Source organism: Dermacentor andersoni, chromosome 9 (assembly GCF_023375885.2).
Source record: "Dermacentor andersoni chromosome 9, qqDerAnde1_hic_scaffold, whole genome shotgun sequence".
NCBI classification, from domain to species: Eukaryota; Metazoa; Arthropoda; class Arachnida; order Ixodida; family Ixodidae; genus Dermacentor; species Dermacentor andersoni.
In genome coordinates this window covers 33,732,529-33,745,676 of record NC_092822.1, presented here as the reverse complement: position 1 = coordinate 33,745,676, position 13,148 = coordinate 33,732,529, and the positions used below count along the sequence as shown (strand labels likewise).

At 46.5% G+C, this 13,148-nt stretch overlaps 1 protein-coding gene across 1 annotated transcript in view; it reads left to right on the top strand.

Moving 5' to 3' along the window:
• The window catches only part of LOC140213154 (uncharacterized), an 81,038-nt gene that overhangs the window by 27,961 nt on the left and 39,929 nt on the right, over nucleotides 1-13,148 (top strand). Inside the window, exon 2 of the mRNA XM_072284322.1 lies at nucleotides 3,830-4,279. Within this exon, the coding sequence (XP_072140423.1) occupies nucleotides 3,830-4,279 (450 nt within the window). The remainder of the gene's footprint in view (nucleotides 1-3,829; nucleotides 4,280-13,148) is intronic.

Sequence of the window (13,148 nt, the reverse complement as noted above, 5' to 3'; positions counted from 1 at the left end):
GTCGACCTTAGAAAGAAACTAGATTAATAATGCAGAAATCGGTACTTCTTGAAGAGGGCCTCCGAAGTTATATCCTTCCCTATGGCTGCATCGTACGCAGAAACGATCTCTAGTTAGAAAAAGAAAAACAGGCAGAGATTTCCATAACTGTTTGTTTTTTATAACTAATTAATAGGAGCTGGGGACGACAGTTTCTCACATTTGGCTGTTTGGGTGCAGTCAAGCGGCGTGCCTCTGACATCAGGAGACTCGGTGGAGCCACAGAGGCGGAATTGTTGTGTACGGATAGTTGCATCAAACAACAGGTTTAATAAACTGGCCAATTTATATTTTCCGAACGCAGTAAAGAAACATTCAAGCACAAATTTCGGTGGGAGTTGTCTTAGTACGCGTAAGCATTGTTCCACTTACTCATCACGACAGCAGCACGGTGTCATTATCCATGTTATGAAACTTGATACGACCGGTATAAACGACAGCGCTGTGGCAACACGAACTGCTGCGGATGACGGTGCAAGGTGAATTGATGAGGCACGCAAACTACTGCAAGTGGCGTTGCCACGTGCGTTGATGACGTCCCGATCATTATAACCTGCTATCGCTCTTTAGCGCCTTATCCATCCGCGTGGTACCATTATGCCCCACGCGGACCGTATCTCGAACGCTATCAGAGATGCAGACAGAGAGTGCCGACTGCTGATAGCTTGGCGCGCTGTGTTGTCACCGCTTCGCGTCCAAGAGAGAGGCGCGGACCCATATCCCGAAAGCGATCAGCTAAAGGGGCACAGTGCGGCATGTGCTGAGATTTGTTAGCGCTGTGTTCTCGCCACTTCGTTCGCGTGGAAGCCACTAGCAGCACGAAGGTAAAGCCGCTCGCTGCTGCTGACTCCATCCAAATTGCATGCGTGATTCCAAAGAATGTATGCACTTTTCGCTTCCCTTTGCTGATTCGTTGAAGCCCACTTCACCTTCGCCACGGGTCGGCCCCGTATTGCACTGTCCCCGGGACAGGCCCATATTTTTGTCTTACGTGACGAAGGGTGACGGAAGTCAAGCACAGAAATGTTTCCCATAAAAAAAAAAATGCTGGTACTGCGAGGTCTCAACTGTCGCGTTGGCGTCTTATGAATGCAGAGCTAAAAGCGTCAGCGACATATAGGGGAGCGTCCAACCTTCCAATCAAAAAGCCATATCGTATGAATACTTACGCCACGCATAGGAATTCGCAGTTAAATGTTCGACGTTAAAGGTAAATGTTAAACGAAAGCCTATTAAACATAAAAATAAATAACCACGCAGCTACTCAGCCCTTCATTAATGACTACAACGATCAGCGTCAACGCCATGCACATCTCTTCATGGCCTATACAAGTCCCAGCGATTACGACCAACTGAGCATTTACAGAATGAGTGTGCAAGATTGGTCTACTGTAGAATGTCACTATATGCACTGCTCACTATTGCCCCGAGGTGCTTATACGATGCTGGAACATTTGTCCTGCAAGCGGAGGTTTGGGTAAACGTCGAAATCTTGAAATTTGAACTTCTAGGGCCCGTCATATGCACGAGTCAGGAACAAACCCTCCAAAGACGTACACCTTAACCACACAGCATCTCAACACCAACACCCGCACAAGACTAACATATTAAAAAAACTCTTAAATCCATCTAAAAGCACGCTATCAGTTTCGTTTTCGCAGATTGTTCTTACTATTCTACCACCTCTGAACTATACAACACAGACGAAACCGCCCCAGTCTTGAGTCACTCGGAAAATACAGCACGCCTGTGCATCTACCTCTAGTTTTACCACTCGTCTCGAGCTCGCTCGGTTATCATATCGGCTCATCGCCTTTCCCTCAGCAAAACTAGTTCTAAAGGTAGGCACCTCAGCTATATTATCATTCAGACCGAGAACGACTGGAATAATTTGTTTACCGATGTTGTGCCCCGTTCCTATCCTAGCCACTACAAACCACTCAACGAAGACATCAGACAAGCATAGCAACCCACTTCTGTTGTAAGAAGCCACACAAGCACAAGGGGCCTGTTTGCGGTGTTAATAAATCAATCAAAAAGCAACAGCGACGAAGAGCCATGGCCGCTGCCATTTGTCGGCGGATATCGGCTTCGTGCACCAACTGTCCGTGCTACTCAAAAAGAGGCCAATAACTACGGCAGGCCTGGTTTCCTTTGTATGCTACTATCACTTCTGTTGGCTCACGTAAGGAATGAAATAGTCAGGAACGCCGTGGGGTGAATAGTGAAAGATGAAGATCACGTCCTCTTCTCGTCATTATGTTGACCACGATCACTGTGGCTGTCGGTTGATATACTCCAGCCTATAGCGCAGGGTTAGAAGGAAAAGAAAGGAGCAGGAAGTAACGCTACCACGGTAAATCTTGTGTTTGAGGAAAAACAAAACAACAGGAAGTCGTAAGACCAAGGGCCGGAAAACGTAGAGCATCGGGGGAGTCGTTAGGCGTCTTGGTGATGTAATACGAGTTCTCGCGATAGCATCCCCGAAATAAATAGAGACGCCAGCAACGAAGGTAACGTAACAAGTAATTTAGGTGCCGCAGAGGCGGCGTTCCGTGTCAGTAGGCTCGCTTGGTTAGGTCAGCCCCTTCCCGTTTCCTTTTTACTTTTGTCAGCACTATCGACTTCGTGGGTGCGCCGAATGCTTAAGCAGGCGTGCGTTACGAGTAAAGGACGGCTTACCGTGATGCTGCATTCCCGCTCAGCGAATTTCGCAGGAGTGGAGAGCCGGACACCGGCGCGACGTCCGAAATTGATGGTTTCTGAAACGGCGGTCGACACCTGGCGTCAAATTTATGCATACCGCATCTTCAAGCGAAGCGTTTTGCCTTGAGGTCATTGTGGTTTCTCAGCCCGGAACTCTCAGCCTTTCACAGAAATGCACGCGAGAAGGCGTAACGGTGCTTTAGTTTACTAGTTATTATTGTTGAATCTCAATTAAAGACTTGGAATGCCTGCACAATTTCGACGTTAAGTTCTCTTCCACTCTGGTTCATGAAGCGAGGCCGCCGTTCTAGCTTGACAATGCGCTCACTCATTTTTTGTGCTATGCTTGATCTCAACACCAATATGCTCTTAACAAGCACTGAGTTCCCAGTTCAACCATAATAATACCTTAATATACAAGAGCCCTTTATGTCGATGAAACGGTGTGACTGGTGTGGTAGAGAATACCATATTCGACCACTTAGTTTGTGTGTGATACAACATCTGGTTGCCTTGCAGGAAGCGCAAAAAAATGAGTCACACACATCTACACACACGCGCGCACACGCACGCGCACACGCACGCGCACACGCACGCGCACACGCACGCGCACACGCACGCGCACACGCAAGCGCACACGCAAGCGCACACGCAAGCGCACACGCAAGCGCACACGCACGCGGACACACGCACGCGCACACTCAAATTTGGGCAGAGCAAATATATGCCAAAACTCCTCTTAATTAGCCCTGTAATGCTCGACATATCATTTATTCTACGCAGAATTTCATACTTCAAAATGCTGATTCAAGCACGGGGAAATTATAGCAATGTCCATGATACGACAACTGAAGCTTTATGTGGTCAATAGTAAACGAAACTCTCCGTTAATTGAACAATAACTACACTAATAATTTTCCTGCCCCAATAAGCATTTCATTAATCCTATTTACAAGCGTACTCTACATGGCTAGAAACAAATATGAACAAGTTCTAATCTTTGTGGATGTGGCGCTATGCTTTGGTACAAGTGTTAACACCTCCCGCTGTACACAATGTATTTTTTTGTTCTTTCATTTTGCAGACGACAAAAGGGGCCCAAACACGCTACTTCGCCTGAACGTCTTGGAAGGCGAGCCGACGTCACTTCCGTGCCCCATCTACACGGCAACCCGTGAGCCAATCTCAGCCGTCTGGTTCCACGTCTCAACCCACGCCTACAAAGAAAACGGCAGCTCGCCGTATTACACCAAAGGCCACCTGCAGGCGAAGAGGGTTTACGCGATCGAAGCGCCAGAAAGGTCTGCCACGGCGTTGGGAGGAACTGGCGGCCTGGTGGACGGAACGCACTGGAAGCAGCCATCTTGGTCGGGCAGGGCGTTCTTCTCGCTTCTCAGCGACCCGCCTGCTTTGCGGCTCAACCGCTTGGAGCGCTCAGACAGCGGAAACTACGACTGCAACGTCACTTACCGCGACAACGTCACTTCCGCCGCGGTAGTGGTGACAGAGTCCCGCGTGGAGCTTTTCGTGGCCGGTGAGTACTCTTTATTCCATGCCTGTAATGCAGCTTTTATTTTTTATTAGGCGACACTTCTATGGAAGCTCAGCATCTTCTGTTGTTTACTGGATGGCGGCGATGACATCTTGCTTACGCTGATAGCAGCGTCAACCTTATTAATGGAGTAATATTGTTTAATAATGGGTGTTTAAGCTTGGGAAACATTGAATGATCCATCAGCAAGAAGCTAAATTGTTGTTTCAGTAGAGGCAATGGTTAAGTCGCGATAGGTTAAAGGTGAAAAAAAAAAATCTTTCCACTGCCACATCGGAGGCAAAACTTAAACGCATAAGACACACTTTATTTATATTCTCTAAACGAGATCACAAACTAACTTTAAATGAAGCAATGATATCGGGCTGAGAGGATGTGGCACACAGTAATTAGAAATATCCAGACATCGTAAGCAAGCTGGGACTTATGCAGCAATGCTGTTGGAGCTCGTCAAAAATAGCGATTCCGAGTGTAAATAACACGTAAATGAACGTAGCGCTACGCAGTAGTTCTTTACACTAGAGTGCCCTTATGACTTCCAGCACACTCGTGCAGCCGTCGGGCCTGGCGTGTAAAGGCTTATTCCATAAAACTTCGTCGATGGCGGAAATTGTTATTACAAAAATTGCTGCCCCTCCGGCAATCGAGAGTAGATATAAGCATGCAGTGCCAACCGGCCAAGCCGGTTGGCACTGCTTTGCCGGTTGGTTGGAAATGATACTAGCCGTAACCTTAAAATGGGCGCAGCACATGTTCGCAACGGCACATCCCACCACACCATATCGCACTAGGCCGTACTGCGTATTGGTCCATATAGACGCTGGCCAGCTAGAAGAAGAGAACCGGCTGAAGGCAACATGACGGGCAGCAAAAGACGCCAGGGAGACAGAGCAAACTGCCCAGCTAGAAGAAAATCACCTAAAGGAGGCGCCACGCAGCGTGGCGCCATCTCTCGGGGTGACGCGAAACCCGCGCCGCGGAATTCACGGACCGCTGTCATTTAAAAGAGCACGGGTAACCCTGTCTCAGCGCCAAAAAATGACTATCAAGTGTAAGGTGGCCCGTATCTGCCTTTTGAACTCACCATTGGAAATGATAAAAACTTCAGTATACTAAAGTTACAGCTGAATGATATTGTGAACAAACAGTAGGAATAACTTGGAAGCAATATTTTTCGCAACTTGTTTGGGCAGGAACTAGCGTATGTAATGCGGTCTTGTACGAATGGCTGGGGCGCAGAGGCCTCATTTTCTTACGCTTTGACTGGTTTCCCGGATGATCTCGATTTGTTCTCGTAATTTGCCCGGATGGTCTCGTTTGAGTGCCCAAATAACGGCTCTGACTTTTGGCTCAAGGTCACTTGAAGGTCGCGGACTGCGGGAGCTAAATGCATTTACTGCTCAAAAGGCATACTTTTCATTCTTGAGTAATACTTGTTGGGCGGCTAGTTGGTGCATGTTTCCAGAAAAGGGTTGTAGCGCCGAAAAAGACAACACATAGCAAGCGAGACGGGACAGGCGCATTCTTCACTATATATTTTTGTACGTCCTCGGGGAGCGAGGTTTAACTTGGCCAAATCTTTCAACAAGTGGTTCGTGATTGACGAATCATCATCATGATCATCATCATCAACATCATCATCCTGTTTTATGTCCACTGCAGGACGAAGGCCTCCCCCTGCGATCTGCAATTGCCCGTGTCCCGCGCCAACCGATTCCAACTAGCCCCCGCGAATTTTCTAATTTCATTGCTCTACCTAGTCTTCTGCCGTCCTCGACTGCGTTTCCCTTCTCTTGGTACCCATTCTGTAACCCTAATGGTCCAACGGTTATCTAACCGCGCATTTCATGACCTGCCCAGCTCCATTTTCTTTATTGATGAATCAGCACGGCATATTAACTCAGCAACGTAATCTGACGAGCTTCAGAAAAAGGTCTGAAATTGAAAACATAGTTTTATCCTAAAGGAAGAAACTCGCCTCTGCATTTATAAGCCGGCTAACAAAGCGCTCCTGCGTTTTTCTGTACACAAACACTCCATTGTACCAACCGATAAAGGCTGATTTGTCTGATTGCGCCGGCTTTGCCGGAAGATGATCTCCTGCCATAAGTATGCCCTATTTCTCCGACACTTCTAATTACACAATACATTTTACAGTCCTAACTCTGCAGTTGTTCATCGACTATAGCTGGATCATTGTGCGGTGTGGAAATGTATATGCGACAATTTCAACTGGCGCCCATTCACTGGGCGCATTTCTTTCACACAGCTCATGGCGTGAGCTAATAAGGTTCATTAGCGTGGCCATGGTGCCGCATTGAGCGCAGCACGTGTACATCTAAGACAGTCTTTTTCGTTTCCTTTTTCGCAAGCTCAATAAAATACCGTTCATTGGCCTGCCGATTCGAAGAAGCTGAGCTGACTCGAACAGCTCGCAGCTCCATTGCCAAGTAACAACACTGTAATTTGAACAACGTATTCGGTGGCTCAACTCAAATAGGCACCGGCTGAATTTCTGTGCCAAAGCTGCATATTCACAAAGACCAGGATCAAAGGATCCGTGATCTCATTTTAGCCCAAGTACGTGCTAAAGCCTTTCGTGACTTCTGTTCGTGCGCATGTATCGAGAACGTGTATGAAAATCATGGATCAAAAATTATCATGAAGAAATGTCCTGGGGTATTTTTCAGCACAGCCGTTGTGCAATTAGAGAAACTGAAATGAACTTACGTTGGGCGTGAGTTGCATGACATGAGGTCCGTGTTAACCTTAGTAATTTTAACTTTTCCGCGTACATTTAATAGAGTGTATATCTTCAACTTCGCTATTCTTTACGTACAGACACCATGTAAATATCGCTTGAATAAACATTTAAGGTCGCCCGTCAAGAGGCTGTTTCTAAGCCCTCTATTGACTTAAAACGACCCTGAAACAATTTTCATGCATGTGAAGAAAGAAAGGAACTGAGTTGATAGAAAAATGTTGTTGGGATCACAGGCCAAATTTTGGCACACTGCATAAAGCGTGTAAGTCATTATTATTTTTTTAACATTTGCATCGCTACAAATTTTAATGGTTCTGCTCCTTACGTTTTGCCCGAGTCCGCAATGTCTACTCAGAACGGGTGAGTGATATCACTGGGGCGAGTGATCTGATTGGCTTCCGACAGGACGTCATCGAGAATACGTCAAACATGGCCGTCCACTGATATGTTTTGTAATGTTATAAGTATACATAGTAAATAGTGTACCTACATACATAAAAAACCCATGCGCGAGAACTGTTCGCGTTTCTTCAAATGTATGGCGTACTTGCGCGTGAGAATGGGGATCGTCTGCTGCAGATGTCTGCACACGTTCACTTGTGCGCGCGAGCATAAAAGAAAAAGCAAGAAGTGGCATTAAATGGCTTCTTTTCAAAACTTGAGCTCTGGTGGAAACTTTTCGAGGCTGAGCGGAATAGTGGGAACGTCTAGAGGGGAAATTCAGAAGACGCTTAAGCTTCGCCTTTAAGTGTGGAACGCGATAGCATTCGAAGATCACTGGCTGTTTCTCGCACTTCCCGGCAACTGCCACTTGTGTAACCGTAATAGTTGCCGGGAAGCGCTGGCTGCGAGCGCCATGCTCAAAGGCGAGCTTTCTGATAGAAACGCGGCCTCTTACGTGCGCCATACCCGGAGGTAATGCACAGCCGCGCCAAAAATAATTACGTCATTTACGGGTTTCTGTTATTTTTTTCGCACTCTTAATATTTTAGTCCGAGAAGATCTAACATAAAAGGCATGCGCCATAGGTGTTTCTTTTCATGACATTTGTTTGTGGGCCGTCATTCTCAAAATTCCGAGGTGCAACTTTGTCAAGAATGTAGGACAAGGTTAATAATAGAATGGTGTGGCAATATAACCCGCATATATAGAATGTCACATAGCAAGGCGTGGCATATGCATTTACCCAAATATAAATGCGGAAATTTTCGCTCACGGACAACTCCTCCGCCGCCGCCGCCGACCCCGGATTTTCTGCGGAACGGGGCCCTTAACACTGCCGCGTTAAAATGCGGCGTAACTGTGCAACAGTGCAGTGACGACAGCGCCTGCTGGAAAACGACGTGAATGGAACCAGTGCTCGGTTTCTCATTTTATGCGCTGCCAGATGCTTGTGCACGCACTGAACTACAGGGGCTGCGTGCTGTAGAAAACGCGAGCGCTGCACATGAACTTCATTTTGCGGCTAAAACAAAAAAATCTCCTTCGGAAAGAGAGACGGCAACTCACCCGGCTTCAAATCAATCAGAAGTAGACAACACCCGAAACATTGCACGTCACTGTGATAAAGGAGGCGGGACGTGGTCACGGCGGCATGGAATAAAAGTTGAAGTGGAACATCACAAAAGTGGAAGTCGGGTAATGGTTAACCACTTGTAGCTCGTGTACTGTATCCCACTGGAGTATAACCTTTGTGACAAAAAACATTCCCTGTCTTAATTTCTAGGCGATACTCATAGGTACCGCAAAAATTTCTTTAGGTAATCTACGTGTTTTATGGGGTTGCGGTTCATAAGACCCTCGAAGCATTCCATAGAGGATCCTGAAATTGTCCCCACACTGTCTTCAAGTCTAACAGAATGTCACCTGTAACCTTTCTACCGCGTTGAAATCTAGTTTCATATGGGCAGCAGTCAAATTCATGAAAAAGTTTGTACTTATTCCTAAATACACTCAGACTTGAAGTCAAGTCACGTAAATGCAGTATATAGGTAGCTCACAAAAGGTTAATGTAAAATAAACTTAGAGTCAGGTTCCACAAATAGGTCAAAGAAGTTCAAAGCCAACTAACACGCTCCGTAAGAACTCTGGGACACTCGATCCAAGAAATGCTGTTCAACGACGAAATGTTTCAAACACTCCAGCCTCTAGGTCCTCTACACAGTAGTGTGCATGACATCGTGTTCCGCCGTTCCCACTAGAAATTCAAGACGGAAGCGTCTCGGACTAGGGCTGAAGTTTCCAAATGACGTAAACTTACCGCCGCATTGAGAAATGTGCCTTAACTTGAAGCCCATGATTCAGTTAATCTAGGCCACGCCTGACTTGAACTCGCCGAATGAAAGAATGGATGTTTTTGGCACGTTCACGCCAGGCGTCTTCAAAATCAAGTCAAGCTTGGACTTCAAGTGAAGGCGCATTCATGAATACGGTGGAGGGGGGGGGGGGGGGGTAGTTGCCAATTATTGGTAGCGAATGACATATTCATTTCAGGGCGTTGTGTTGGGATATGGGCGGCCCGGTTCGGTACGGTGCGACGGGAATGACCGCAGACTGCGCTTGTGTCCTGTTTCTGAACTTCTGAAAAAAAAAAAATTCTGAAAAGAGCTAAGCGCTGTGAAACAACTTCTGCCATGCCTTGCGAGACTGGATCCTATAACCAACCAAATCATCCTCCTCCTACTTTCCCTCCTTCAATTCACATCAACGTACTGAACAGGGCTGACGAGAAGTGTCACGTAAAACACGCTGAAAGGTAAAGTCTACTCATATAAACACACTCAAGCCGTAAGAGAAGACGCGCCGAGCGCAATCACGGAGAGTTACGTGAAGTAATGGACATGATATCTACATGTGACAAAATCCCCTCTTTTTTTCTATTTGCACGAACAAGCTCTTCGATATACGTAACTGTTGTTGATACCGTTGCAAATGTAGGGTGTCCCAGCTAAGGTTAGAAAAGCTGCTAAAACCAAAAGTAAAAAACAAGGATTTAAAATACAAGGTTCAAGGCACGATCATAAGACCTAGAGCGCTTGGTCGTCAAACCTTTGTCAACGGTGCACAGTATGTCTTGTAATCTTAAATCGCAGTGTTATTCTTTCATGCTTTTAATTTTATTTAAAGATCTTGCCTTACGTTAGCTGCCACACAGGATACAAGCGGGAACAGACGTCTTCTACACAAATAAAAAAAAAAGAGCGGTACACGCACGGAACTGAGCCATGTTTAACGGCAACAATAACAAGAACAACTTCTCTAAGTCTCTCATTCAATTCACTTGTCCTCAAGAGGCGCTACAACGCGTCAGCGTCCTTTGTAGTGTCAAAGTTAACCCCTTAATCTACCGGGGCCTCGTTTGCCGAAGCACGCATTCACGAATATTTAAGGCGAGAAGAGTCACCGCGGTACATTTTGCTATGCTCTCCATGCTTGTCGCAGTGCTTGCGAAAAAGCGCTCAGCGCTCTTGGCCCAGCATTCATGCAAAAGAAAGAAGAGAAAAAGAAGAAAAAGCGAAAAAGTGATTGCGGAATGCGTTCTGCCGATGCACTACGAGGGATCTACTCGGATTAGGAAGCTGCGTGCCTCCACCATGCTCCAGCGAAGGTGAAGAGCCTGTCGCGTACGCAGAAGGAAGAACCGCTTCGAAAATTACCGGAAGCCGTTGTACGAAGTGCCCCTGCCTTGTGTGCCGCAAATAAGTGACGTTCCAGTGATATTTGCTTGGTATTGTCGCTGCTTTGGCAAATCCTGCATACCTTGCGTTCCAGACCATTCATTCTTTTTCTTTCCCATTTTTTTTGTCAATTTGTTGTTTGACTTCTGTTTGTTTCATGTGCGCGCGCTAAGTGCGTTATTTTTGCGCGAGTGATGCACCGCTTTTTATGTTACCGTGAACTGTACTTTTCATTTCCTTTTCCTTACAACGCTCTGTATTGCTTTAGCGTTTTTATTTGTAACAGTACTTTACAAGCACGTTATCATTGTAAACATCTTTAGCTCTCGCATTTTTAGCTCTTATATACCGGTTTCTGTTGTCATTTGTTGAACGACGCCCTCCTCACTCAATGCTGCCCTTGGGGCCTGTAAGGCACTTTGAAATAAATAAATAATAACGCTATTTGTGGTCCACGCGTTCAGCGTTATGCGTTTGGCCAGTTATGCGAACATTTCAACTGCCCGAACTGAGATGCAGGTGGTCGGGACAGTGCGCATATGTATACACGTTATATACATGATGATGGGATTTTGAACGAGTCATATTTAGAAGGACGAGAAGCACAAACACGCGTTTATCTTGGGTTCATTTGCCCGACAGTTTCGGTCAGTCGGAAGGCTTGAGCTGAACCCTGAAGGTTGGCTCAAGGGTTAGGGCATGAAGAAGTCGTCGCTCCGCTTCGCCTTCGCGTTCCCCAATAAATGTAAGGACAAAAGCACAACCGCAGTGGCCACCTTCACGTCGTTCCTTACACCTCATCACTAAGTAAGTGGCACTCCCTCCAATAGATTGCCATTGGCTTATCGTATTGGTACTCGGGCGCACGCTGCCACTCATGCGGAAGAGAGAGAGAGAGAGAGAGAAAGGACAGGAAAGGCTGGGAGGTCAGTCAGACGAGCACCCATGCGGAGTTTTCTACAGCAGTGCTGTCCTTGTCGCCCGTCGTAGTAGTTGTTGATGCAGTAGTTGTTCATGTCATCACCGCAGCATCATTGGCTTTAACACTAGAATACGTCTGCACCCGCACCGTGGCACTTCAGTGGTTACGGATTTCAACTTAAAAGCACGTGGTCACAAGTTCCGTGCCCTACTGACCATGCTAAACGAACCCACGGAGCACATGTGCCCTTATCTGTAGTTACATATCACATATAGCATTCTGTATAGTAACAAGTACGTTCCCACAGAAGCTTCTCTGATCATTAGGGATAGAGAAAGACATAAGTGAGACGCGAAAAGTAGGGAGGTTAACCGGAAAATAGATATCCGATTTGCTACCCTGCACCGGGGACAGGGGAAGGGGAGACAGAAAAAAAAATGCAAACACGTAGAACACGTAGAAGGAGAGAGAGATTAAAGTAAAAAAAACATAATGGAACGGGGCGTGTATGGGTCTCTTTTAGCAGGAATGAGTGCGCTGCCCTCGGTTCGTCAGTACGACTCTGGGCGCGCAGAAAATTTCTTGGCTATTCTGAACATTACTCGCGAAAGTAAACGCCTACACATGCCCGAGCCTGCAAAAATAGATATGTGGTGCGATAAAAGTAGACTCTTGAAAATTGCCCTAATATCCCTAAAAGGCTTTAAAGTTTTCATCGTTTGGTGAAAGTAAAGAAAGATGTAGTCACTGACTTTTCCGCGCGTTTGAAATATTAAAGAAATTGTGTAAGCAAACATAAAACGTCCCTGGCTCAGAAAATCCAGAGCGGAGTTAGCTAAGATGAATAAACGAGGTCCGAATTCAATTCTCGACTCACAGAAACGTGCAGACACACAAAACGAGGGCAGGGTCTGCTGCACGCTGTGCACAGATCCAAAACTTACGCGCATTGCACAATAAGTGTACAGTCGCTCATCCTCCCTGACCAATATTATTTCGGACAACTTCTTCATTCGCACTCATGTGTTAATAGAACTTCTTGGGAGTGACTACCAATTGATTTATTGTTACAAGAAACTATGCTGATAGCTGTCACTGTCACGTCACCAGTTTAGTGTAGCGCGTGCGCAAAAACTGCGGTCTGCTCTGTTTCTTGTAGCAATAGATGAGTTGACGTCTTGTGTGGGTTTGTTCGTCTTTCCTTTCGCGCGTCCCGTTCAGAGCCCAGAATCCATGTTTAGCACTCACGTGTGCTCACACTCATCGGCACTCGGTCACGCTCCCGTGCTTCCTCTCCTACGCACGAAGCTCCCCCACAACGTATTGCAAGCGTCCTAGTGTCCTTCCATTAAGGTTCCCACGCCCTTTTTTCGGTGTCTCGTTAAGCGACTTGAACGATTTACGAATTGAAACATCGGCGCCAATCTAAGTAATGACGAAAGGTGACCAATATGTTCGAGGCTGCGCTTCCCTTGTGATCGTTCACGG